A 27,378-nucleotide genomic window follows, 5' to 3' on the forward strand; every position below is an offset into this window, starting at 1 on the left:
TCTTAAAAAAAAAAAAAAAAAAAAAGAAAGAAAAAAAACCTTATTGTAGAGAAGCCCCTCCCCCTTCCCCTAAGGGTGGGGGGCTGTGAGAGATTGCTGGGGAATCAAGTACAAGGGGGTGGGGACAGAGACTATCTTGCCACCCTTAACACTGCCCAGCCATGTGGGGTGGAAGGGAAGGGAATATCTGAAGTGCCCCATTTCCATGACAACCAGTTTCCTACCCCCTACTTTGGTGGAAAGAAGGGAGAAGGCCCCTGTCTCTGGGAGGCTTTCCCCCTCAAGACTTCAAGTAGTGGTTAACAGAGTCAGGCCTGGTAGTAAAGGGAGAGGGGCCATGGTGGAAAGCCTAGGTGGAGGGGCAGCCCACTCACGTCTTGGCCTTTCGGCCTCTGTGACTAACAGTGGGGCCAGCCGGGTGGGGAGGGGCACTGCTGCGCAGGATACGCTGGTCCCCTTGGTTGGTTGTCCCACCAAGGCGGTGGGAGCCAGACCTTCGGCGTAGGGTTCCATCCCCTTCCTCTTCCTCACCTGAGGCTTCAGCCTCAGACTCCTCTACTGAACCCTCAGGCCCCAAGGGACTTGGGGACTGCAGGCGGCCCCGCTTTGCCTGCCCAGGACCCCTACCAACTGGGACACCTGCCCGTTTGCGAGGCACCTTCTCAGTCTCTAGTGGGGGAACTAGAGAACCTGGACGCAGCCGGGTGGAGCGCAGTTTTGGAGCTAATGAGACCACGGGAGGTGACAATTCTAACCCGCCTGGCCCACCATCTGCTAAATCCAGGTCATCTTGAATTACAGCCACCACCATGGACCCTTCACTCTTTCGTCCCCGCATTCCCTCTGCTTCGAGGCGCAAGCGGGCCAGGCGGGTGAGGGGGCGGCTTCCGTCCTCATCAGAGGAACTACCCTCACTCTCCCCCTGGCCCTGGGGTTGCTGCCGCCTCCCCAATCCACAGCTCTCAAGGACAGAAGATGAGTCACGATCCAAGACAGGGAGCTGGCTGGGCCGGGGTGATGGTGGATTCTTGGGAGGTCGGCCCCGCTTCCGCTTAGGTGGGGATGTTGAAATGGTGAGAGTGGTGACAGTGTTGGCGACAGTAGCAATGGGACAGGCTAGGAGTGGTGGGAGTGGTGGCACAGGTGGTGGTATTGGGAGTGGCTGTGTCCGGCTCTCTAAGCTGTCATCCCCTGGAGAGGAAATGGTCCCAGGAATAGGTAAATCTCGTGCCTTAGGGGGCCGCCCACGCCTTCTTTTCTCCACAGGCGATAGGATGATGGGCTCTGGTCTATGAATTAGCTGGGGTCCAAGAGGCTGAGGCCCAGGAATAAGCTGGGGGCTCAGGGCAGGCTCTGCAACAATAAGGGTCTCAGCTCCAGGAACTGGGTCAGCCCCATTGGTTTTTCCCTTAGAGGTGGATGAAGGTGCCTCATCCACCCCTCGTCCAGCATCTGCTGGAGACCTGTTCTTCTTGGGAGGCCTCCCCCTCCGACGTTTCATAGCAGGAGAGGTGATGGCAAGCAGTGCCCCTTCTCCATTCTCTGGGCTGCCCTCTCCAGTCACCCCCAGCTCAATGTGACGGCGAGCTATGAAGGGCTGCTGGGTTGGGGTGGGCAGTGTGGATGGGGGAGCAGCTTCACAGGGCCCACTGATGGGAGGTGAGGATTCTGGCCCCAACATGCTGCGAGTAGATGGGCTTCCTGGGCTGGCACCAGTCTCAGAGACCCCAGGCACTAGGATGCTGGCAGTTCCCCGCTGCTGTCGCCGTCGCCTCACCAGTTCCTTTTCCTCTACCACAGTCACTAGCCGTCCTGGCAACTTGCGAAGCACTTTGGGGCCTGGAGGCTGCCCGGGCCGACCAGCCCCCTGACCCCTAATTTCTACATCAGCACTGGTGCGACGCCGAGGGGGCCGGGCAAGCGAAGAAGCCTCAGGTGAGGAGGTGGCTGAGGATGAGGTTGATGGAGCTGTAACCTCAGCTGAACCAAGCTCCTGTGGTGGCTTCTGTGGGCTGGATGTTGGGGTCCGGGCTTCCACCAGCTCTTCTGAGTTCTTGTCAGCCTCCAATGGCAACTGAAGTAGTTCATCAGATACTGCTGAAGGTGGGAGCGCCAGCCCACTGTTCTCACTCAGACACATGGGCACCTCCTCACCATCAGGCAGCACTGTGAGGATGGTCCCCTCAGCAGGCTCTGGTACCTCCTGCTCTTGACCACTGGGGAAACTGCCAGCCTCCAGGATTGGGCTAGGTGCAGAAGAGGTGAGAGAAAGGTTCTTCTCTGATACAGGCAGGATCTCAACAGCAACTGGCAACAAATCCTTAGGGGGCATACAAGTAAGAGGGGAAGTCTCAGAACTGGCCATATCAGCCAGCTCCAGGGACTCAGTAGATGTCAATGCTTGTGCACATAGCTCTGCCTCAGGCCCCATGCCCAAGGGGAGGTTGGTGACTGGGGGGAAGATGGGCACAGAAGGTAGACCAAGCAAGAGAGGGGAGGTAGGAGTTAAGACAGAGGTTTGAGCAGGAGGTGGAGTATGAGCTGGTGGAGGAGTACCGGCAAGAGGAGGTGTGCTAGCAGAAGAACAAGAGGGAGGAGTCTGTGGAGGAAGTGGGGGAGAAGGCAAGATATGGACAGGAAGCATAGTTAATGAATTTGGAGCTGAAATAGGGGTTGGGGCAGGGATTGGGACAGGAATTGCAGTAGCTGAAGTTGGAGTGGGTCGAGGCCTAGGCGATGGCCTGGGAACTCGCTCCCTGGCAGGGCTGCAGCGGGGGGGTGTGGAGGTGCTGCGGGTATGATGGGTGGATACGATAGGAGTGTGGTTTGCCCCTTGAGTCTCAGCCCGGGCTCCACGAAGACGCTCACTGACTCGAGTTCCTGGCCTTTCAGGGGCTTTGACCTTCTTACTTCGCCGGTGGCTGCCTCCACCAGTCCCACAGGAAACCTCATCCCCAGCCCCTGGCCCCTCCTCCTCCTCTTGGGGTAGGCGGAACACCTCCTCCTTGGCTTGGTCCAGGTCCTTGCGGGCAGCTTCCACTTGCTCCTGCCAATGAGAGAGCCCATGGTGTGGTCAAGGAGAGGGAAGTAAGGTGGTAAGTGGGTAGAAAGCAGTAGCTTCCCACTTCTAATCCCACCCCCTAGAACTACTCACTTCTGCCTGCTTGAGTTCCTCTCGGCTCACCTCCTCCAGTGAGGCTTCTAGGAATTTCATAGCATAGCGCTCAATAGGGGTCAGCTGTGGAGAGGAGCAGTGGTGGTGAGCCCAGGGCCCAATCAAAAAATGATTATTTTTACCAGGGAAGAGAGCAGGGTCACAGAGTCCAGAGGGAGGAGTTGGAGAGGGTGAGGTTGAGAACTAGTGGGTCCAACACTGACCTGTTCCACAAGCGCAGCAATTTCCTGCTCAGCCCGGGACATCTCCTCATCCTCAGCCCCAGGCCGACCAGCCTCCTCTCCCTCGCCAGCAGGAAACCCATCATTCTCATTGAATTCTGCAAGCTCAGCCACCTGTTCAGCCTTGGCCTGGGTGGCCGCACGGATATCCTCTTCATCTTCTGCCCGACACAGTGCCTGCAAGAGTATGTGGAAGAAAATCCATGAAAATGAACAAACTTTACATTCTGTGATTTGATTCTGGCCAAAATTTGAGGCCAAATTTACACCAAAATAAGGAAACAAAAAAAGCACTGGGATCAAAAACCCTGGATCCCAGTCCTGGTTCTGTCCTTGTCTTTTTTATTAGACAAGTCAGTTAATGTCTAAGGAGCAATTTTCTCATCTGTAAAATGAGATCACAGCACTTTTCCTGCTTACCCTGATGCACTTACTGTATTTAGACATACTGTATGTTTATAATTTATTAAGTACTATAAAGGTGATAACATTATTATAAGCAGTGAACTAAACTGGTTCTTCAGTCTACATGGTAGATTCTGGAATAAATCAAATATCATCTGGGCCCAAGGGGAAAAAACTGTCTGGGTCACAGGCCAGATTAAAAAAACAAAACACAAAATCCCATTTATACCAAACCAGCTTTATAATATTATAACCAAAGTTAACTCTCATCTGCGTCCCTAAAGTTACCAAAGCAATGCAGTGGTCCACATAGGATTTGACCAGGACTCCCACTAAGGACAAAATAACTGTTTTAGTGACCTTTCACTCTACTTCCTTTCTATTTGGGTAAACCTTAAGTCTTTTCAAAAGCAGAAAGTTTTGAATACAAAATTCTTTCTTGCACCGAGATGTCTCATGACAACAGACTAACCGTATCTAATCTTTCCCTTGAGAAATGATGGGAGCTTACACCCAAGGCGCTGAAGGAAGCAGCCTAGAGTATGCTCAACAATGAGAAGGCACTTGGCACTGAAAAACAGCTCCATGATACTCTACACCTATAGTTCCTAAACATTTGTTTGCTTCTGAAGAGCTTTGAAAAAATACATATGCCCAGACCTTATTTCCTAAAATGATTTAGATTTTCAGATGAGGTCTAGGAATCAAACCTTTTATTTTTTTAAAAAATATTTTTATTGATTTTAGAGATAGAGGAAGAGGGAGGCATAGAGAGATTTTTAGAAACATCCATGAGACATTGATCAGCCGCCTCCTGCACTAGGGATCAAGCCCAAAACTCACGCATGTGCCCCGACTGGGAATCGAACTGGTGACCTTTGTTCACAGGTCAACTACTGAGCAACACCAGCCTGGTTAGGGATCAATCCTTTTAAAAGCTTTCCAAGTGATTCTATTATGCATCAATGTTTGGAAAATAGTAGTTCTACACCATGTACAAAGCACTTTTAAAAAAATTTAATATATCTTTATTGATTTCAGAGAGAGGAAGGGAGAGGGAGAGAGAGACAGAAACATCAATGATGAGAGAGTCATTGATCAGCTGCCTCCTGCACGTCCCCCGACTGGGGGATCAAGCCCACAACCTGGGCATGTGCCCTGACCGGTAATCAAACTGTGATTTCCTGGATCATACGTCGATGCTCAACCACTAAGCCATGCCAGCTACAAAGCACTTTTTAATCCACTATGCCATTTAACCTCAGGCACTTCCTTCTCATTAGCATTTTAGAAAAGTAGAAAGTAAGGCTCAAAAGATTAAACAATCTTAGCTTAACAAATACAATTATTATGAAGCACTGCTGCTGGGGCTGGGCGGGGGCGGTGCTGGGTAGAAGGGGTCAATGAGGGAAAAAGGGGACATCTGTAATACTTTCAACAATAAATTTTTTTTAAAAAGCACTGCTGGCTCTGGCTGGTATGGCTCAGTGGGTTAAATGTCATTCCATGCACTGAAGGGTCACTTGTTAGTTCCCAGTTGGGGCCCAGGCCCAGGTTGTGGGCTTGATCCCTGGTTGGGGTGCATGCAGGAGGCAGCTGATGAATGTTTCTCTCTCACATTGATGTTTCTGTCTCTCTCTCTCAAATCAGTAAGAACATATATATTTTTCTAATTTCTATTTATTTTAATATGTCTTTATTGATTTCAGAGAGAGGAAGGAAAAGGGAGAGAGAGAGAGAGAAACATCAACGATGAGAGAGTGTCACTGATCAGCTGCCTCCTGCATGCCCCCTGCTGGGGATCGAGCCCAAAACCCAGGCATGGGCCCTGATCAGGAACTGAACCTTGATCTCCTGGATCCTAGGTTGATGCTCAACTGCTGAGCCATGCCCTGCCAGGCAATAAAAACACATTTAAATAAATAAATAAGTAAGTAAGTAAGTAAGTAAATAAATAAATAAATAAAAAGTTTTATTTAAAAAAAAAAAAAAAAAAGCACTGCTGGATTTCAAACTTAGAAATAGAAACTTTAAATCCTGTCTTTGTTTTATGAAGTCACGTGAACCAATAAGCAATTTATCCACAACTATTAAAAGCCAACTGTAATCTGGGAAGCAGCAAAAACAGTTGCTTTCCCTCTGGACAACCTCAATAGACCAAGAGACCATACACACTATAACCATTAGCTCTCCTCTAGGGACTGCCCACTTTTTTCACCTGCTCCAGGATGTGGGTCTGCTTGCTGGCCACAGCCTCTTCCTCCTCTTCGGGGGCAGAGGGTACAGATGAGCCAGATGACTCCTCCAGGGGCATATCAAACAGCTCTCGGATGGTCTGCTTTGGGAAAGAACAGAAGGAAAAGTGTCAGAGTCAATGGAATGCTGATCCCAGGCCTACAGCTATGAGGCTAATGGTAGAAGTACCAGAGGTGCCACTGGTTGAAGACACAGATCTGTAAAGGTCAAAGCATCCTGTTTCATAAGCAGGAGTAACTCTTACAGGCATAGCAGTTCTCTCCTGCACAGGCTGGAAGATAGCAGTACCTGTTTAAAATAGGCTGTGGTAAAGTTGCCTCCCTCAATGGCCATGTCTCCCAACATTCTCTTCTGATTTGCCTTTTTTAGGATGTTCTCCTCCACTGTCCGTTCACTGATAAGCCTAGGGGTTGATGAAAGCCATGGGTAAACAGCCAAAAAAATCAATAAGCCCTACCAGCAAAGAGGAAGTAAAGTAAGGGGAGACTAGGCAATACCTATAGATGTGAACATCTCGGGTCTGGCCAATTCGGTGACAGCGATCCTGGGCCTGAGCATCCATGGTGGGATTCCAGTCGCTGTCATAAAAAACAACAGTGTCTGCTCCTGTCAGGTTCACGCCCACACCCCCACTTCGAGTTGAAAGGATGAAGCAGAATATGCGTTTGTCTGCATTGAATCGTTCCATCAAGGCCTAGAGGAAAAGGGGGGGAAAAAAAAGAGAGCATTGGGAAGACATCCCCCAAAACAGACTCAAGGCTTAGTGTAGCCCTCTCTGGGACCCCAAGGTCTCGGAAAAGGAGACAGAAGCTGAGGTGAGTCTGTAAGGGCCACAATGTCTGGATTACCTGTCTCTGTTCAACTCTCGTAGACCCATCCAGACGCAAGTAGAGGTGGCCATGGTAGGTGAGAAACTGCTCCAATACATCCAGCATTCTGGTCATCTGGGTGAATATGAGCACCCGGTGGCCCTCCACCTTGAGCTGTCGCAACAGCACTGCTAACGTCTGCAACTTTCCTGAAGAGATATGAAGGGATACAGAGAGATAGCTATAAACAAAAGTGGGGAGAAAATTTAGCACTGGAAGGCTGTAGTTGAAAGATAACCAAAATTTTAGACCAGGATTTCAATTAGCCTAGGATATGAAAAAATATCTGAGTTCATCTATTTTCTTCCCTTAAGGGTTCCCCTCTTCAGCTGCTCCTGTCTTGGATCTAACTTCTCTAGTCTAACTAGGGGTAGGGTAATATAGACCCTAAGGGGGAAAAAAGGAATCTGCAATAGTGTGTGAACAAGAGAACTTTAAATACTACAATGAGTTATACCAGCTGTATCACAGGACAGATTCACAGGATAAACATCAATAAATCCACTGATGTCATGGTTCAGACATGGATTGAAGGTCACTGAGATCAGAACCATAGAGGCAGGATCTTAGGTTATCTAGTTCAACCTGCCATCAAACACAGAATTAACTTCTGCAACATTTCTAATAAGTGAGTCTGAAACACTTTTAACAAAGACTTTGGATTCATCTACTTTGAATGATTTCAAATTATTTTTTTACTAAAATCTGTACTGAGCCCTGGCTGGTGTGGTTAGAACGCCGGTCTGCACACCAAAGCGTGGGTTCGTTTCCTGGTCAAGGGCACGTACCTGGGTTGTGGGTTCATTCCTTACTCCTTGCTCCCTGCCCCCAGTCAGGGCATGTGGGGGAGGCAACCAGTCAATGTGTTTCTCTCACATCGATCTCTCTCTCTCTCTTCCCTTTCCCCCCTTCCACTCTCTCTGAAAAGCAATGGAAAAAATATCCTTGAGTGAGGATAAAATAACAATAATAATAAAATAAAATATGTACTGAGTACACAGTAATAAAAATTCTGCTGACTTTCTTATTAAGATATTTAGGAAATCTCCAAAAACATGTTACTATAGAAATACCTGTGCAGGGTTGTGGCAGAAACTATTCACTACTGTCCCAGAGACATTCTTGGTTAACAGATCCTGAATAATACCGTGGACACCTGGCAAAGATCCCTGGATCCCAGGGAAGGCAAGCCCCAACCCAACCTCGGAAGATAAATCATGATTGATCTAAACAAGCCAGAGTTCCTCTTTGCCATTTCCCTTTGTCAGTGATTATTCTAAGGATGGGCATATGGCCCAATCTGAGCTGATGAATTGTGAAGCGAAGTCAAGTGGGAGGGCTTTCTTTCCCAGAAAAGATTTGTTAGGATGATTTTGTCTCAACCCCTGACTTTGTGCTCAGAGCATTTGGTGTGCTCCCTAGAGTTATGGTAGCCATTAAGACCATGAAGAAATAAGCTTGAGAATAAAAAGATAAAAACTAAGGATGGTAGAAAGCAAGGTAGAAAGATAAGAAGGTCCTGGATCCATGAAGATACCACTAAGCTGCTGAACAGGCAACACACCACTATTCTCAAAATTGCTCATTAAGCAAATGATAAACACTGGTGGTTTAAGTCACTTTTGGTCTTCTGTTACTTGCAGCTTAATGCATTCTAACCAACAGGAATCTAACCAAAAGATAAGGATTGTCTTTTCACAAAACAAAATTTACTGTTTATGCAGTCCTGTACCACCCACATAAATCTGAACTCTATGCTATCTTGTTCACAATTATATCCCAAATGATTAGCAAAACAGATGTTCACAAAATAATCACTGAACAAATAAACGAGTTAGCACACATTTTCAACTTTCATCAAAGTCAAATGCATAAATGCCAAGAATCCATCATAAATCCTACAGTTCTCCATCTTGCCCATAAACATAACCTAAAAAAACTGTCTAATGTTCAATGAAATCTACAGAGACCTTATGAACAGAATCCCTGATACAACAGTCTTACTACTAACACAGGAAAAGAGGTCAAGGGACCCTTACTGGTCAATGAACTCACCGCAATCATACTGGATGAGCCTCAAGTCAGGGAACTGGGTGCGCATGTTACACACAATACGGTGCAAAGGACGAGCCCGGGGCCAGAGCTCACAGGCCAATTGCTCCTGGAAGGCTGCCTGACGTGGGGCCAGCCAAGGAGGTGGGTGGCAGGCATGTAGGGAAGGGGGAGGTGCCTCCACAGGAGGCATGACAAAGATGAACCTGCAAAAGGAAGAAGGCAAGCAGAATAAAAGATGGAACTCTGGAGAGTCCCAAAAGTTAGCACCTTCAACATCCCTAACCACTACATCCACTCAGAAGCCCCAAGACCCTCTTCCCATGAGCACGTAGCCCTGCCAACCTCTCAATGATTTCAGACAGCTGGTCTAGTCGTTGCTGAGGAAACAGTACAGCCTGGCGGGCAGCCTCAGTATAAGTCCAAAAGGTGGGATGACTGGGGTGAGGAGAACGAGGGCCGATGGGGCTGGCAACAGGTTGGGGCAGGGTACAGAAATCCAGAACTTCAGTCCCATACACCGGTGCCAGGGCCCCATGAGCCTCACTAAGTTGGAAAATCCGTTCCAGGCGTTCAGACCGCTGTCGTTTTCGCTTTTCCTCTAGAGAGTCCTGGGGATAGAAAGAGAAAAAAAAAACACCAGAAAAAGTAATCAGCGTCCTCATAGAAAACCTGACAGTTCCTCCCACAATTAAATGTAATCTATAGAAACCATAAGATTTAAAAATACATTATGTTTTTTAGTTTTCCAAGTTGTCAATAAAAGGAGTTATTCCTTTCACAAATGTTAAGTGAAATAACTTCTCTGCAAGAAAAAACAAATCTTTCCTTGTATGCTACCAAAGCAGAATGCCTAAATATTCAAATTTAAGATCCATATTCCAAAAATATAATAAAATAGATGATTTGTGGCAATTTTCCCATATAACGTTTAACTGCAGAACATTCAATTAATATCTTCTTGCAGTAGATCCAAAACAAGTATTAAAAGCCTTCCTCAAATCATTGACCAGGATATAGAGAGGTTATTCAAATCCACAGCAGGTTTCTGCCAAGGGCCAGAGCGGATTGAAGTGGAATGGGAACAATAACCAGATATTTAGGTTTCATTACCCTGAGAGAGAAAAGGGGAGTGCCCTGGCAGATAGGATATCTATATGACCTTGACCCAATCCTTTTCCATCTCTGTGCTTCCAGTTTCAAAGGCTATAAATCCCTCCCCATCCCCCCAATGCACTTGCAGTTTTACTTTGTATGAAGGGAAAGGGGATACTTTGATTAACATCTTCTACCCACTAATCTGTAAGCCCCATATATCATGGATCATATTTGATCCTGTTCACTATAATTACCCAGTATCTAGCTCAGTATCTGGCACAAAGTAGGCTCTTGATAAATCTGTTAATAGAATGGATCCCAGGAAATGGTCCTAAAAAAAAGCAGTGTCCCAAATCTCTTTAAAAACATTGAAAAAAAAAAATTTTTTTTTTTAATTCTCACCTGAGGATATGTTTTCATTGATTTTAGAGAGAGAGGAAAGGAGAAGGGGTAGAGACAGAAACATCAATGTGAGAAACATTGATGGGTTACCTCCCACATGCACCCCCAACCAGAGATTGAACCCATAACCTGGGTATGTTCCCGGACCTGGAATCGAACCCACGACCTTTTGGTGTATGGTCTGACACTCCAAGCAACTGAACTATACCAGCCAGGGCCCAAATCCCCCTTTTTGATGTCTACCTTAAGCTTAACCTCTTGGCTCACTGGGATTTTAGTAAGAAAGGAAAGCATCCTAGCACAGGGGAAAATCAATACAGGCAAGCTCCCAAATAGCAAAACAGAAGATATGCAAGTCACATATCTGAAAAGGGACTTGTATCTAGAATATATAAAGAACTCTTACAACTCAATAATAAAAATAAATTAAATAACCCAATTAAAAAGGGCAAAAGATACATAGAGACATTTCTTCAAAGATACACAAATGGCCAACAACCACTTAAAAGATGCTCAACATCATTAGCCATCAAAAAATGCAAATCAAAACCATAAGATACTACACTACTTTATACACACTAGAATGTAATCAAAAAGACAAATAACAAGGGCTGGCAAAGTTGTGGAGATCCTGGAACCACCCTTAAAACAGGCTGCTGGTGGGAATGTAAACTGGTACAGCTACATTGGAAAACAGTTTGGCAATTCCTCAAACAGTTAAATATAGTTACTGTATGGCCCAGCAACTCCACTCTTAGGTTTACATCCACTGTAATGGAAAACGTGAAAAGACACAAAATCTTATTTCGTAGCTGCATTGTTCGTAACAGCCAACAAGTAAAATAATTCAAATGTCCCCATCAACTGGTGAATGTAGAAAATGTGGTGTATCTATAAAATGGAATATTTAACAATAAAAATAAATGAAGTATTGACATGTACTATAACATAAATGAGCCTCAGAAACATTAAGCTAAGTGAAAAAAGCCAGTCACAAAATACCACATACTATGTGAATCCATAGGCAAATCTATAAAGACAGAAAATAAATCAGTAGTTGCCTAAAGCTAGGAGGGATGGAGAAGTTAGGGGATGGTGGTTAAGGGTGTAAAGTTTCTCTTTAGGGCCATGAAAATGTTCTTAAGTAATACGGTGGTAATGGCTGCACAACTCTGTGAATATACTAAAAGCCACTGAATTGTACACTTTAAGTGGGTTAACTGTATGGTATGTGACTTATATCTCAAACTGTTTAAGGAAAAACTACTATAAAAAAGCTGCTATCTACTTGCAGAGCAACCAAAATTTAGCAGACCATGGGCTAAATTTAGCAGACCCTTGGGCTAGGATCTAGACTCTCTTCTACTTCCAACAAGCCAGACCAACCTGGCACTGGCAGTACTAGAAAGACAAAAGGCAGAGTTAGCCCTAGCCAGTTTGGCTCAGTGGTTAGAGTATCAGCCCACGGACTGAAGGATCTCAGGTTCAATTCCTGGTCAAGAGTATGTACCTCGGTTGCAGGTCTGATCCCTGGCCCAGTTGGGGGGGTGTGGGAGGCAATCAATTGATGTATCTCCCCCCCCACCCCCCTAAAAATCAATGGAAAAATATCCTCAAGTGAGGATTAACCAAGAAGAAAAAAAAATGGTGGAGTCAATGGCACTGATGGAGGGTGGGAGGCTGAGGCTGAGGCAAAGAATAAGAAGCAGTTCTGTAATAGAGTGAGCAAAAGATAAGATGGCCTGGAGGGATTCCCTAGATCTTTCTCCTAATTTGTTCCTGGGTTATTTACTTGAGTCTGAGTTTTAGTTTAACTTAACCAAACATAAATGGAACTATTTATATGATAGAAAAACAATGGCTTTCATTAAGGGACAGGGAACAGAGTTCTTTTTTTTCCTAATCCTTATCCAATGATATGTTTTTATTGATTTTTTTGGAGAAAGTGGGGGAGAGAGGGAGAGGGAGAGAAACATCGATGTGAGAGAAAAACATTGATTGGTTGACTCCCATATGTACCCTGACTAGGAATCAAACCCACAACCTTTTGGTGTACAGGACAATGCTCTAACCAATTGAGCCACCAGACCGGGGCCAGAGTTCTTTTTATTGCCCACTTAATCACCATGGAGGTAAAAAACTTTTAAGAAATGGCCATCAAAGTTAGGTGATGATTGCCCGGCCGGGCGTGGCTCAGCGGTTGAGCGTTGACCTGGGATCCAGGCGATCGGGGTTCGATTCCCGGTCAGGGCACATGCCCGGTTTGCGGGCTCGATCAATGACTCTCTCATCATTGATGTTTCTCTCTCTCTCTCTCTCTCTCTCCTTTCTTCTCTCTGAAATCAATAAAGATATATTAAAAAAAAGTTAGGTGATGATCCTTGGGGAACTGCATTCCATAGTGTCATCCCCCCCTTAGAAGTTCAAATACTTGATGTTGGTAATGGTTTCAGCAACTGAAGAAAGTAAAAGTCTTCCTGTCTCTGAGGACTGTCTCTTGCGGGGAAGAGGAGAAAGCAATGTAGTCAGCACATCTCTGTTCTCACAAACTGTGTAACATTGATAACATCATGTAATGGGCTATTTTCTTAATCTGTAAAATGGGGCACTTAGATGCTAACACTAACTCAAAAGAGGAAGAGACCAATGATAACAAGAATGTCTTCAACATATCAGTGAGTAATAGTTTTAAAAGCACATTAGGTCCTCAATTACCCCTATTAAGAAAAGTAGAACATGGATTATTATTCCCATTTTACAGATTAAGAGTACAGGCTCAGGGAAGAGAAGGGACTTGTCCAATAGCATTGAATTAGTACGTCCACAAAATTAGACTTGGTAATTTACCAAGGTAAAAGTGACACTATTCTGTTTCATTCATTCTACCAACACTCCAAAGAAACTCAACTTCCCACTCCCTCTCCTTTGAGGCAGTATAACTTACCAGATAGAAAGGGGAACGAGGTGGTGGTGGGGGCTGGCGTCGAGGTCGGGGACCACTGAACGAGGTAGCAGTGGAGGGAGGGCTGGGGGGACCAGAGCGCAATGTCAGTGTCTCAGGCTCATCCTTGGAAACAGGCAGCCGGGATACCATGGTGATGGGCAAGGGAGCGGCGCCAGATGCAGAAACCACAAGGGAGGATGCCTGGGAAGCTGGGCCCTGTGTTGAGGCTGGGGCCAGTGCCAGAGTTTGAGCTGTGGCTGGACCCAAGGTGGGCACTGGAACTGGGGCAGGGCTCAAGGTCAGTGTTTGCACTGAAGCTGGGGCCAGGAGTGAAGCAGATGACGATACCGGAGCCAAAGTCAGAGTGTGAGCTGGGGTTGGGCCCATCGGAGAAGCAGGAGCCAGAGAGGGTGCTGGAGCCAGAGACAGCGTCTGAGTTGGACCCAGTGGTGGTCCTGGTGCCAAAGACAGTGTCTGGGCTGGAGCTGGTACTAGGGATGATGCTGGAGTCAATGACAATGTCTGAGCTGGAAAGGGCTTCTGGGGGTTCCCTGTTCCCAAAGAGAGTGTCTGAGAAGGAGACGAACCGCCAAGAGTGGATGCTAAAGCTGGGGCTAAGGCCAGTGTCTGTGTAGAAGCCGGGCTTGGGAGAGGTGACGGAATCGGGGCTGGTACCATAGTTTGAGTTGATGATGGAGCCAACATAGGAGTTGGGACTGGCACCAGTGAGGAAGTTGAGGCTAAAGGAGTTCCTGGAGTAGATGATGAAGCCAGAACTGGAACTGGAGTCTGCGATGGAGCCAGGACTGGAAGAGGAGCCAGGGAAGGAGCTGGAGGAGCCAGGATTGCTGTCTGTGGAGCCGCCATGGGAGCCAGAGAGGTGGCTAGAGCCTGAGATGCAGAAGGTGCTGGAGCCAGAAGGGAAGCCTGAGCTGGAGCTGGATTTGGTGCTGTCGGAAAAGAATTAGCCAGAGCGGAAGCTGGCACCATGACAGGTGAACATGCTGGGGCCACGGCTGAATTCAACCCTGGAACATGTGAAGAGGCTGGAGCCAACAACAAAGGGTGACCAGGTGCCTGAGATGGGGACAGGGATGAAGTTGTGGCCAAACCTAGAGTCAAGGCTGATGCTGATGGGGAAGTCCCAGCTGGTGCCAAAGAGGGAAGTCCAGGAGCCACTGAGACAACAGGTGCCATTGTTGGAGTCACATTGGTCAATACAGCCGGGCCTGAAGCCGAAACAGGTAAGGGAGCTGAGATGGGGATGGTGAGTGGGGCTGAGGCTGGGGGAGGAAGTGTGGTGGAGACAGAGATGGGGAGTGATGATGATACTGGAACTGAGACTGTAGAGGACACAGGACTAGCAAGGGGAGAGGAGTTGGAAACTGGCATTGGAGAAGAGGCTGGCCCAGGGAGTGAGGATGGCACAGGAAGGGAAGAAGAGATGGTCAAGGGAGCAGCTCCGGGTGCTGAAGCTGTGGAGACAGAGGATGAGTTAGACCCAGAATTCTTTCCTTGCTCCTTCTATTACCCTGTCCCACCCCTTCCCTTACCCCCCAGCTTCACCTGTTTCCCAGACAACCTTCACTCCCACATCATGAGGTCAAAGACTCAAGGAATCTGGCAACTTAACATTTCCTCTCCCTCCAGGATTCCAATAAATGTATCTTGGAATTAGTCAAGGGCTCAGCAGCCCAGTTCTGGGGCCCACTGCACAGCAAGTCAGTGTGCTAGATAATGAAGGGATTTGTTGTGACTAAGAAACCCTTGGGGCCATTCTATCTCCATTCCTGGCAAACATTCCTGGCCTCAGACACCTTGACTCACCACTGACTTCGGGCGAAGGACTGTGGACCAGCTTGAGAAGGGGCCTCACCAGAGTGGACGTGGGTATGGGAGCCCGGGCAGTACCCAGAGTAGGTGTGGGTAGCCGGCCAGGGGTTAATGTGGGGCGTGGAGTCAACACAGCTGGAAGCCCAGAGCTCGGAGGCCGGGGTGCTGGGGCCAACGGAGGAACAGGAGTCAGTCCATCCCGAGGGGCCTGTCTCACTACAATCTTCACCACGCCTGTATTATTCACCATGGTTGGTGGCACTGCAAGAGGAAGCTACATTGAGGGGAAGGTAGAAAAGAAACAAGAGACCCAAAGGATGGAAGAAGTCAGGGGAAGGAGAGGGAAGCAGACAGATATTGGAGATAATGGCAAGGGAAAACAATATTGAGGGAAGGCTGGACAGACAGTAGCCCAGGGCATGCCTGGAAGGACCAAGGCCTGCAAGAGCTAAGTAGGAAGGCCAGGAGCCTCACCCTGGTTAGCAGCAAGCGGAAGGCTGAGGCCAGTGGGGGCAGGGGTGGTGCTGGGGGTCGAAGAAGGCAGCACAGAGACAGGGGTGGGGCCAGGGGTCGGGGCGACGGCCTGGATGAGGGCCACATGGGCAGGCTGACTGATGAGGTGGTGCTGCCCCCCTGCTGACACCAGGTGCACCACATTCCCTGGGTTAAGGGAAGAGAGAAAGAGAAAGAAGCAGCTATCAGCCGGAGGGAGGCAGAGAGGCAAGGGCAAGAGGAGAGAGAAAGAACAGAGGAGATAACTTCTCTAGAATGACCTCATCCTTAATAAAAAACTTCCTCCAACCATTCCCTTTGGCCCCACCAACCAAATACTAGGGAAAGAAACACACACTGACATTTTAAAAGAGCCATAAAAAACAAGACAAGGAAGAGGAGGAAAAAGGCAGGACAGGGGGTGGGTTTTACCTACTTTGCAGCGGGCGGGGCTGCCCCACGGCAAGCTGGCGCACCTGGGCACCAGTCAAAGTCAGCTTGTTGCCCTGGATTTGGAAGGTGAGAGGTTTGCTTCCCCCTGCACTAGCCACTGGACGTTGTGCCAGTGAGGCCAACTGGCCGATGCTGACCACTTCGCCTGCTATAAACAAAGAAGGGGCTTAATGTACGCAGGGCTCACTCTGCTCAATGCCACGTCACAGACCCTCATGAGGCACAAGTCTCAGTTCCTCTAACCCTTCCCCTCAATTTATCATGTTCCAACAAGCTCAGCCTTCAACTAGTCTGAACTTTTGACATGCTACTCCTTCCAATCCCACTTATTTGCTTAACAATCTCCTTTACATCCTCTACAGGCCTGCCACCATACTGAGCTAATTAATCACCACCCCCTCTTCTATGCTGCCCCTTTACCTCAAATGATCTTCTACCACTAGACTTACATGTCATCTCCCCAACTAGATTGTGAACTCTCCTAGGGCTCTTACTTGATTATGAGTTACCAATGTTTGGCAAAATACCTAATATGTATTAGCTACCTGGAATTTTATACTCTTTCATGTTCCTGAGCTTTTCTTCTCCAGCTCCATGGCACATAAGCCTGCCTCCCATCTCAAGTCCCTCATCCTTAAGAGCCCTGGGAACTTACAGGGCAGGCGAGCTTGCATATCAGGAGACAGGATGAGGCGCTGTGGTGCAGTAGGAGCTGGTACTGCCATGGTAGGAGCAGTGGCTGTGGTGGTAGAAGTGGTGGTGGCAGCAGCAGAAGGGAAGGTGTAGCCTGGTGGCACTGTCAGGGGCTTCAACAGGCTGGAGGAGCCTGGGGGTGGGGCAGGACTCAGGCGAACAGGGGCAGGTGGGGCCGGCTTCAGGGACAGGGTTGGTGTCGGAGGCCGTGAGATCCCACTCAGGACCCCTAGGGGGGAAGGTAACACTGTAGACACAAAGGAAACATCTATCACATATACCCTGACCAGAGCCTTAGCCAGCTCCCAGCAACCTACATACATACTCCCTTCCGGCTGAACAAATACCACACCCATCTCTAACCCAACTTCTCATTCTAACTTCATCACTTCTTCCCCAATCTGGCCAATCTGAAGTAGCCCCCAACCCAACACTCTGGCTCCCTTGCAACTCACCCTGGGGAAGAGGTCCACTGTTTGGCTGCAGTGGAGGCAACAAAACAGGGCCCGGAGGCCGGGATGCTGGAATAAGTGGGGATCCGGTAGGCGAGGCTGACATCATCAGTGGTGCTGGCAGCACTGGAGGGGTTGGGCCAGGGGTTGGCTGAGCTGATAGCTCAGGGCCTGGAGGGGGTCGGACTGGGACAGGACCCAGGAGGGTCCGTGGGCTGTTCACTACCACCACGGTCCGGCCTTCTTGCTTGGGCACTGGCTGCAGCATCCTACGAGGAAAAAACAAGGGGTGAATAGGTAAGGAGAGAGAATAAGGAGCAAGATACAACACAGAAACAAGGAAGACGAGGCAGAAAGACCGACTGTAAAAGCAAAGGGGGAAAAGGAAAACGACCCAAAGGAGAAAGAGGGGGGAAAATCCAATATAACCAAAAAGCACCAAGCAGGGAAGGGGGGATGGGTATCAATGACAAACACAAGGGCCCCTCCCAGGAACCTCTTCTATTTTCTCCCCAATCCCTCCACAATATTTTGCATCCATCCCATATTACATTCTAGCCTAGTCTCCAACTCTCCTTGCCATCCCAATCCCCCCAGGCAGCTGTAGCCACTTTTTCTAGGAATCCATCCCCTTGTTCCTCAGCCCTGGTACCTGTTGACCTTCATCTTGACTGGCTTGGGCCGGGGTGGGGGGTCAGGAGCAGTAGCCACCTCTAGCAGTACCCGGCGGGACAGGCGGTGCCGGGGTAGAAATGTGTCAGCCTCATATCTAGAGATTCGACCCTCCAGGCCAATAAGATCAAAACGACCCATGTCTATCCGCTGGCACAAGAAGGAACACAAAAGCACGGTGTCAAAGGGGCCAATGTGGCAATAATTTCCTAGATATGACACCAAAAGCACAGAAAACCAGAAAGAACTGATAAATTGAACTGCATCCAAGGGCACTATCAACAGAATGGAAAGGCAATCCATAGAATGGGACAAAATATTTGCAAGTCATGTATCTCATAAGAGGTTATATCCAGAACATATAAAGAACTCCTACAACTCATTAACAAAAGCACAAACAACCCAATTTAAAAATTGGCAAAGGCCTTTAATAGACGTTTCTCCAAAGAAAATACACAATAAGCACATGAAAAGATGCTCATCACTATCATTAGGGAAATGCAAATCAAAATCACGAGATAGCACCTCATCCATTTAGATATTACTTAAAAAAATAAAAACAAAAACAAAACACAGGAAAATAACAGTGTTGGCAGTCACTATGAAAAACAGTAATGGCGGTTCCTCAAAAATAAAAAAATAAAATTATGAATTACTGCATAATCCAGCAATTCCATTTCTGGATATACAGTCATGTACCACATCAGTCAATGAAGGACTGCATATACAATGGTGGTCCTGTAAGATAATAACGGAGCTGAAAAATTCCTATTGTCTAGTGATATCTAGGCATGCTAATATTGTAGTGCAACTCTTTATGTTTGTGGTTAATTCTGGTGTAAACAAAGCTATTGTCATATAAAAGTATAGCACACATAATTATGTATAGTGTATATTTTTAAATTTTAATTATTTACTTATTTTTAATCCTCACCCAACCTTTTTTCCACTGCTTTTCAGAGATAGTAGGAGGAAAAAACCCCAAAACATCAATGTGAGACAGACACATCCACTGGTTGTCTCCGGAATGCGCCCCAACAAGGGCTGGAGATTGAGCCTACAACCGAAGTACGTGCTTTTGGCTGGAATTGAACCTGGGATCCTTCAGTCTGCAGGCTGGTGCTCTAACCACTGAACAACCGGCTAGGGCCATGCTTTTTTTAAACATGTTTTTATTGATGTTTTAAAGAGAGAGGAAGCAAGGGGGAGAGAGGTTGAGAAAGTGCAACATCGATGGGAAAGAGAAACATCGATTGGTTGCCTCTTGCCTGCCCCCACCCCGTGGGGATTGAGCCTGCAACCTGGGCATGTGCCATGACCAGGAATTGAACTGGTGACCTCTCGGTGCATGGGACAATGCTCAATCAAATGAGCCATACCAGCCAGGGCTGTATAGGGCATATTTAATAATGATCATAAATAACTACATTACATGTTTATGTAATTACCATGCTATACTTTTACTGTTATTTTAAAGTGTACTTTTCCTACTTATTTTTAAAAAGTTTGCTGTTTAACAGTATGCATGTTAGGCCAGCAGCAGCCTCATACATCTCTCATTTGTCATATCTCTTGGTTGTATCCTTTTCTCTTGTGCTTCACTCAACCTTGTGTTGTGTTAGAAGCTTAACATGGCCTAAGCGTACAGCAATGTCCTAGACCTTCACAGTCACTCACCACTCACTCACTGACTCACTCAGAGCCATTTCCAGTCCTACAAGCTCCATTCATGGTAAGTGCCCTATACAGGTGCACCATTTTTAACTTTTATACCATATTTTTACTGCACCTTTTCTATGTTTAGATACACAAATACTTGCCATTGTGTTACTACTGCCTACAGTATTCAGCCTAATATGCTGTACAGGCATATAACCTAGGAGCAATATGCTACATCACACAGCCTAGGTATATAGTAGTTTGTGTAAGTGCAAGCCATGATGTTCCCATAATGATGTAATCACCTAAAGACACATTTCTTTTAACAAATCCCCATCATGAAGCAGAGGATGACTGTATACCCAAAAAAGAATTGAAAGTTGAGAACTAGCCCAGCTGGGCATGGCTCAGCGGTTGAGTGTCAACCTAGGATCCAGGCGATCGGGGTTCGATTCCCGGTCAGGGCACATGCCCAGGTTGCAGGCTCGATCCCCAGTCAGGGGCGTGCAGGAGGCAGCCGATCAATGACTCTCTCATCATTGATGTTTCTATCTCTCTCTCCCTCTCCTTTCCTCTCTCTGAAATCAATAAAGATGTATTAAAAAAAAAAAAAAAAAAGTTGAGAACTACATGATTTCATTCAGACGTGGGATATAAAACTGCAAGCAACAAATGAACAAACAGAACAAACAAAAAAAACCCGATAGACGCAGACAACAGTATGGTGGTTACCAGAGCGACAGGGGTAGGAAGGAGGTAGAAAAGGGTAAAGGGGTCAAATATATGCTGAGGGAACAAGACTTGACTTTGGGTGGTGAACACAATACGATATAAAGATGATGTATCATAGAATTAATTGTGCACTTAAAACCTGTATAATTTTATTAACCAATGTCACCCCCCAAAATTTAATAAAATTAAAAAGAAGAAAGAATTGAAAACAGAGACTTGAACAGATATTTGTACATCTATGTTCACAGCAGCATTATTCTAAATAACCAAAAGGTGGAAGCAACCCAAGTGTCCCGTGATGGATGAATGGACAATCAAAATGTGGTACATACGTTATGTGTAAATATATGAATATAACCCAACCTTAAAAAAAGAAATTCTGACACATGCTACAACATGGATGAACCTTAAAGACATTCTGCTAAATGAAATATGCCACTCACAAAAGGACAAATATTGTATGATTCCACTTATACGAAGTATCCAGAGTACTCCAATTTAAAGACAGAAAGAATAGTGGCTGCCAAGAGCTGGGGGGAGGGGGACAATGAGGAGTTACTATTTAATGTGTACAGAGTTTAGTTTGGAAAGATGAGAAAAGTTCTGAAGATGGATGGTGGTAATGGTTGTACAATGTGACTGTACTTATTGCCACTGAATCATATGCTTAAAATGGTTCAAACAGTACAATTTGTTATCCATTTTATCACACTAAAAACAAAAATTAGAGGGGGCAGGTAGGAAGTAGCCAAAAGGAGGAAAGAAATAGAAAAACAAAATACTTAAGTATTATTAACATGCCAGGCCCTTTCCAAAAGATGAACACAATTCTCACAAACCTACTACAGAATAGGCCATATAATCCCTATTTGGGCAAGCAAATTTAGGGTTAGAGGTTAATAATTAGCTTGCCTAAAGTCACACAGCTAAAAAAACAATGAAACTAGGGGAATAGTGCTGAGATGACAGGAGAGGGAAGGATACAAAAGGTCAGACTCTAGCCTAAAGAAAATAAGTGAAGGTTTGGGATAGGACCAATAACTTTGGAGGCAACTACTTACCTGGAGGGGATGGATATCAGTGGCCCTTAGGACCAGAGAGGCGGTGCTGAAGCAGATGCCTGGGGTGATGAAGGGGGAGGTAACAGGTCTAGGGTCAAATAGGTTTGGATGATTGCAGACTTTTCGCAGCTGCATCAAAATGTTGATGACGCTCATGAAATGGCCAGTGGCCAGAGTCTCTTTAGTTCTGGAAGAGAAGAAAAATAAATGGGGCATCCTAACTCTCACCTCTGACCTCTGCTACAATCCAGAGTCCCAGGGTCCACCCTCAGTCCTCCCTTACGTGGTCTGTGCCATGAAGTCATCATAGAGACAGCGTTGGCGCTTGGAGAGGCGGCAGCGGATAACATGCTCATACTTTTTAGGCATCTGCTTCTCAACATCCACCTTAACTCGGCGCAGCAAAAAAGGCCGCAAAACCTAAAAGCAAATAATCAAGAGGCTGACAGGAGAACAGCAGGCAATGAGTGCTAGTGTAGCCCTTCTAGCTGGGTCTTGGCTTGATGACCAGCTGAGCGCTGCCTTAGCCCATCAGTAAACACTCATGGAGCCATGCAGCAGGCCAGGAACTAATCCCACAAAGATGAGTCAAATGCAAGCCCTCCTCTCAAGGAATTTATTGTCTGCTGAAGGAGACAGACATTAAAATTATGAAGTGATAAAGAGCACATAAGAAGTGATAAAGAGCACTCAGGGCAGAGCAACTGACTATACAGGAGGGATATTCAAATTACATCTCAAAAAGTAAATGTAAACATACAAGATTATACAAGTAAGTCCAGGAGAGAAACTGAGAAAAAAAATGGGGGCAGTGACAGCTGCCTAGGCAACGGCAAAATCTGAGCTCGCAGGAGGTAAAATCTGACAGGACAGAGTCATCAAGTTAACATGGAAGAGGCGAAGGGAGATGAAGAGGTATAGTTAAGGAAAACTTCTTGGTTTATAGTTTGATTCACCAAAATGATGGTGTGATTGACCAAAACAGTATAGAAATAATAGGCTATAAAGCTTGAGATGTTTGGGTTAGAGCAGAGTTGAATTTAAAAGCAACTTTTGATTAAAGACATAAAGTCAGCCCAGCCAGGCATGGCTCAGCAGTTAAGCATCGACCTAGGATACAGATCATCATGGTTCGATTCCTGGTCAGGGCACATGCCCAGGTTACAGGCTCGATCCCCAGTCTGGGGAGTGTAGGAGGCATCCAATCAATGACTCTTTCATCATTGATGCTTCTGTCTCTCTCTCCCCCCCCTTCCTTCCTCTCTCTGAAATCGAGATATATATATTTTTTAAAAAGACAAAGTCAAATTTAAATACAGGCCAAGTGGTCTATAGAGTTGAGGGATAAACACACAAACTGGAATCTTTAAAGCCTTATGAGCCCGGCCGGGCATGGCTCAGCGGTTGAGCGTCGACCTAGGATCCAGGCGATCGGGGTTCGATTCCCGGTCAGGGCACATGCCCGGGTTGCAGGCTCGATCAATGACTTTCTCATCATTGATGTTTCTATCTCTCTCTCTCCCTCTCCTTTCCTCGCTCTGAAATAAAGATATATTTTAAAAAACAAACAAAAAAAGCCTTATTGAATGAATATGCCTATGAGATATATAAATTGGGAGACAATAAAAGTAAAGATCCAAATGCTAAGAGGTGTTATTTAAAAGCTGGACAAAGAAACAGGAGCCAAAAAGACAAGAAAGGGAGGGAGGGAGGGAGGGAAGGGAGAGAGCAAAAAGAAACACAACAAAAATACAAAGTTGAGGAAAGCCAGGTAAAGAGAAAATCCAAACAGGAACTGAAGAGCAGTGTCATTCCACTCAGAGAAAAAAGGACAAGAACATCACCATTGAAGAAAACACTGCAGCTTAACATGTGGGTGAATCCGGCCTATCTGTCTGGCTTCCCTCTCCCTAAGGGTTTTCTGCCCTTAGCTCCTCCCCATTCCCAAGACACCAGACAAACTGTTACAGGCCCCACCTTGTGGAGACGTTTGACTAGACCTTCATTGTACTCTTGGCTGCCCTCAATCATGCCAGTTAGGGGGTTAGAGAACCACTCTTTGAACTCCCGATGAGACTGGAAGACATGGGGCATCAAAAAGTGCATCAAGGACCACAGCTCCATGAGGCTGTTCTGCAAGGGAGTTCCTGTCAGGAGCAGGCGTCTCTGGCTGCAAAGACAGAGGGAATTAGAGGAAGGATGGTCAGCAAGTTCTCAACCTTCCAAGCATCCCACGTTCAGACCAAGTCAGCCTTCCCATGAATCCCCATCTCCATTTCTACCTGTTGAAGTTCAGCAGTGACTGCCAACGCTGCGACTTGAAGTTTTTGATGTTCTGAGCCTCATCAAGGATGAGATAGCGCCAGTTCTTGCGGCGAAAGGCTTGGTGGTCCTGCAGCACCAACTTGTAAGACGTGATACACACATGGAAGGCATTGGGCTTGGTCCAGCCCTGAGGCATCAAGAAAAAGCAGCAGATAGTGGGGTGAAAATAAAGAAAGAGTAAAGGGAAGACATGCCAAGGTCCTCAGGGGAAAGAAATCAGGCTGGGAGAAAACAAAGTCCCAGGAGCAAAATGGAGCAATAAAAAGGGGAAGGAAAGGAAGTCATCTGAAGAAAGGGTCTAAAAGAAAATGAGGCTCAACTGGGGGGCGGGGGGAAGAGTTCACATGGAGAATCGAACCTGCCGCTTGAGCTTCCTCTCTTTCTGGGCTCCATAGTAAGTGAGAATTTTAAAGCTGGGGCACCAACGCTTCAGCTCCATCTCCCAGTTCAACATCACACTGGTGGGGACAATGATCAAATGGGGACCCCAGTTACCTGTTTAGCAAAAGAATGAGAGATGTATAACATGGTAGCTATAGTTAGTACTGCATTCCATTATTTGAAAGTTAAGATAGATCTTAAAAGTTCTCATCATAAAAAAATTTTTTTAATAGTATGTATGGTGACAGATGTTAACTAAAGTTATTGTGGAGATCATTTCACAATGTATACAAATACTGAATCACGTTGTACACCTGAAACTAACATAGTATGTCAATATACCTCAATTAAAAAGATTAAAATTCAGAAAGACTTTAAACAGATGAAATTTTTTTTTTTTTTTTAAACATATCTTTATTGATTATAGAGAGAGGAAAGGAGGAGGAGAGAGATAGATAGAAACATCAATGATGAGAGTCATTGATCGGCTGCCTGGCCCGCAACCCGGGCATGTCCCCCGACGGGGAATCAAACCCCCATCTCCTGGATCCTAAGTCGATGCTCAACCGCTGAGCCACGCCTGGCCGGGCTAAACAGATGAATTTTTAAAAATAAGAATGAGAGATGGTAAAGAGATATAAATTTTAAGGTTCTTGCTCCTCAGGCCTAGCCCTGACCAGTCTGGCCCTTCCTAAGAATCCTAGCACTTATGCTGGCTTCTCTATACAGTTACTGACCAACCAATGAAGCTATTAAGATTCTAGCAAGAGTATTTCACTATCCCGCAGCTGGAGTCACCACTATATAAGCTCCCCAGGGAGTTGCCCAAGGAGACCCAAGAGGAAGGGCCCTGCCTAATTACCTTTCTCACAAGCCAAGTGAGCAAGCAGGGAGATGGTCTGGATAGTCTTGCCCAGCCCCATCTCATCAGCAAGAATGCCATTAAGCTTCTTCTCATACATAGTAACCAGCCAGTCCAACCCAATGTGCTGGTACTCCCGGAGCTGGCCCCGCAGGAGCAAGGGGATGGGTGTCTTCACCTGGTAGGAAGAAAGAGAGGTGTCAAGGTGGGACTGAGGCACCTGTCACTGATAAACAGGAAAGTCATGATATGAGAAAGCAGAAGCTGGGGCCTAGAGATACCTGGGTAGTGGCCAAGGTGTAACCCTTGGGCTGGAGACTTTCAGCTGCTGCAGCGATGTCAGTAATTTCTTTCTTAGGGCCTAGAGTGGTGGTGGGCCCTGGGGTGGGAGGTCCACTGCCCCCATCTGCCTCACTCTGCTCTTCGTCCCGGGCAAGCAAGTATTCCACCCCAAAGTCCTCCTCCTCCTCCGTGCGGCTCTGTGACGGGGACTCCTCGGACCCGTCAGACGCGGGTCCCTCTGACTCTGAACTCCCGCTTGTTTCGTCCTCCTCTGAGTGCTCATCTTCCTCATCCTCGCTCTGCTCCTCAGCAGAGTCTACAGCACAGGACCAAGGCTTAGTGCTCACCGTACCTGCTCTTCCAGTGGCTGCTCTCCCAGCTCCTGCCTCGTGACCACACACTTACCTGACTGACTGCTACTCTCCTCTTGGGGAGCCTCTACTGCTTCTGTGGCCCCCTCTGGCTCACAATCAGAGCTGTTAGCATCAACCTCATCTTCCTCTTCCTCTTCACTACTCCCAGAACCTGGGGCAGAGGCATCAGAGGCATAGGCTCCTGCATACCGCTGCAGTAGCTCCTCCATAGATAGCTCACCTGAAGGAAAAATAAAGGGTGAGTTTTTGGGTGCGTCAAAGGAGATGGAGGAGAGGTTTGAAGGGTGCCATTTCATTTTACCTAGTCATTGGTAGGCGCAGGTCCGAGGGAAGGCAAAAAAAGAGTTTACTCTCAGCACCAGCTACTAAATCCAAGCCTCACAACATGGGCTAGAACCATGGATGGTGCTGCCTTCCACTGGGAAGGACAATGTCAATGTGATGAACCTCCCTTTAAGGTTTATCCTGTTACAATGGCTCTTTCCTCCATGAGCTCTCACATCACTTTGTTCAAAATGTCATCATAACCAGTCACCATATTCTACTCATAAATATTCACTTATAAATCAGTCTTTGTGCCCAAGCTGATTTGGCTCAGTGGTCGTGTCAGCTCACAGACTGAAGGGTCCTGGGTTTGATTCTGGCCAAGGGCGAGTACTTCAGTTGCAGGCTCGATCCCCAGCTCCAGTCAGGGCGCATGTGAGAGGCAACTGCTTGTTCTCTCTCTCTCCCTCTCTCCCCCCCTTCCACTCTCTCTGAAAAAGCAAATGGAAAAAATATCCTTGGATGAGGATTAAAAAAATATAAAAAAGTAAATTAGTAAATAAGTGTCTCTGTCATTAGAACTGGAGGGGGAGATAAAACATGTCTTACTCATCTCTTTATTCCTTCCACTCTACAGAGACACCAAAGTAGATGCTCATAACAACGTCTATTGAATGTCACCTTCTCGAGCCAACTCGCTCAGCTCCCTGGCATGATCCACCTCCCCTTCCAACTGCTCCTCAGCTGCTATGGTATCTTCTTCATCCTCCGCTAGGAAAGAGAGTAAAGCAAGATCAATGGGGAGGAGGCAAAGACACAGGCCAAGAGGAAGTGAGAAGGGCTGAAACACTAAGACAAAGCTATTCAAGGATTAAGGGGCAACAGGATAAAGAGAACAGGCCTAACCTTCATCCTCGTTGGCAGTGAACTCTTCATCGTCCTCATCGGGATGCCAAGGCTGTTTGTTATGCTGGTTAACAGAGGAGGGTGGGGGTTTCACCTGTATGGCAAAGGATGAAAAGGAAGAGAGTCTAAGGTTAGACCAACAGGACAAAGGCACAACGTTGAATAAGATGCTATAGAACAGTGTCTCTGTGCCATTGAGTGACAGCTGCCACTGGCATAGTCCCAGGGCAAGGATGCAATCAAGGGTTTTCTTTCAGCACCAGCTACCAAATCCTGGCCCCACTGCCTGGGGGAGGACCTGTGAAAGTGCTAGATAACAAGTATAGGCCCCCAACACCATTCTCATGCACTCAGACATATGGAGAAACAGAGAACTTAGATCCAAGGGACTTCAAGGTAACCATCTCAGCTCCAAATCTACAAACTAGTAAAGGGGTATCAGGACCATTTCACAGAAATGTGAAGGGCCAGAATAAATATTTTTCAAGGTCAGACATCAATTTAAAGAGTACAGT

The 27,378-nt window shown here is 46.7% G+C and overlaps 1 protein-coding gene across 8 annotated transcripts in view; it reads right to left on the reverse strand.

The window, feature by feature from the left end:
- Positions 1-6: 6 nt before the first annotated feature.
- SRCAP (Snf2 related CREBBP activator protein) overlaps positions 7-27,378 on the reverse strand; it is a 36,864-nt gene continuing 9,492 nt past the window's right edge. For 4 of the 8 annotated variants that reach the window (XM_081133591.1, XM_081133596.1, XM_081133590.1 and 1 more), the window contains exons 9-34: positions 26,864-26,957; positions 26,639-26,728; positions 25,725-25,913; positions 25,319-25,635; positions 25,038-25,215; positions 24,153-24,289; positions 23,752-23,921; positions 23,447-23,639; positions 21,753-21,889; positions 21,470-21,656; positions 17,998-18,167; positions 17,349-17,614; positions 16,856-17,140; positions 16,184-16,348; positions 15,730-15,915; positions 15,250-15,516; positions 13,423-14,897; positions 9,324-9,589; positions 8,982-9,184; positions 6,906-7,075; positions 6,555-6,751; positions 6,346-6,460; positions 6,020-6,139; positions 3,379-3,573; positions 3,155-3,238; positions 7-3,046 (exon numbers count right to left, since the gene is read on the reverse strand). In XM_081133591.1, the coding sequence (XP_080989717.1) occupies positions 371-3,046; positions 3,155-3,238; positions 3,379-3,573; positions 6,020-6,139; positions 6,346-6,460; positions 6,555-6,751; positions 6,906-7,075; positions 8,982-9,184; positions 9,324-9,589; positions 13,423-14,897; positions 15,250-15,516; positions 15,730-15,915; positions 16,184-16,348; positions 16,856-17,140; positions 17,349-17,614; positions 17,998-18,167; positions 21,470-21,656; positions 21,753-21,889; positions 23,447-23,639; positions 23,752-23,921; positions 24,153-24,289; positions 25,038-25,215; positions 25,319-25,635; positions 25,725-25,913; positions 26,639-26,728; positions 26,864-26,957 (8,532 nt within the window). In that variant the 3' untranslated portion in view covers positions 7-370. The remainder of the gene's footprint in view (positions 3,047-3,154; positions 3,239-3,378; positions 3,574-6,019; positions 6,140-6,345; positions 6,461-6,554; positions 6,752-6,905; positions 7,076-8,981; positions 9,185-9,323; positions 9,590-13,422; positions 14,898-15,249; positions 15,517-15,729; positions 15,916-16,183; positions 16,349-16,855; positions 17,141-17,348; positions 17,615-17,997; positions 18,168-21,469; positions 21,657-21,752; positions 21,890-23,446; positions 23,640-23,751; positions 23,922-24,152; positions 24,290-25,037; positions 25,216-25,318; positions 25,636-25,724; positions 25,914-26,638; positions 26,729-26,863; positions 26,958-27,378) is intronic. The other 4 variants (XM_081133595.1, XM_081133597.1, XM_081133593.1 and 1 more) reach the window with 3 other exon arrangements.

Source organism: Miniopterus schreibersii, assembly GCF_964146895.1.
Source record: "Miniopterus schreibersii genome assembly, chromosome: 3".
In the NCBI taxonomy this organism is placed as follows: Eukaryota; Metazoa; Chordata; class Mammalia; order Chiroptera; family Miniopteridae; genus Miniopterus; species Miniopterus schreibersii.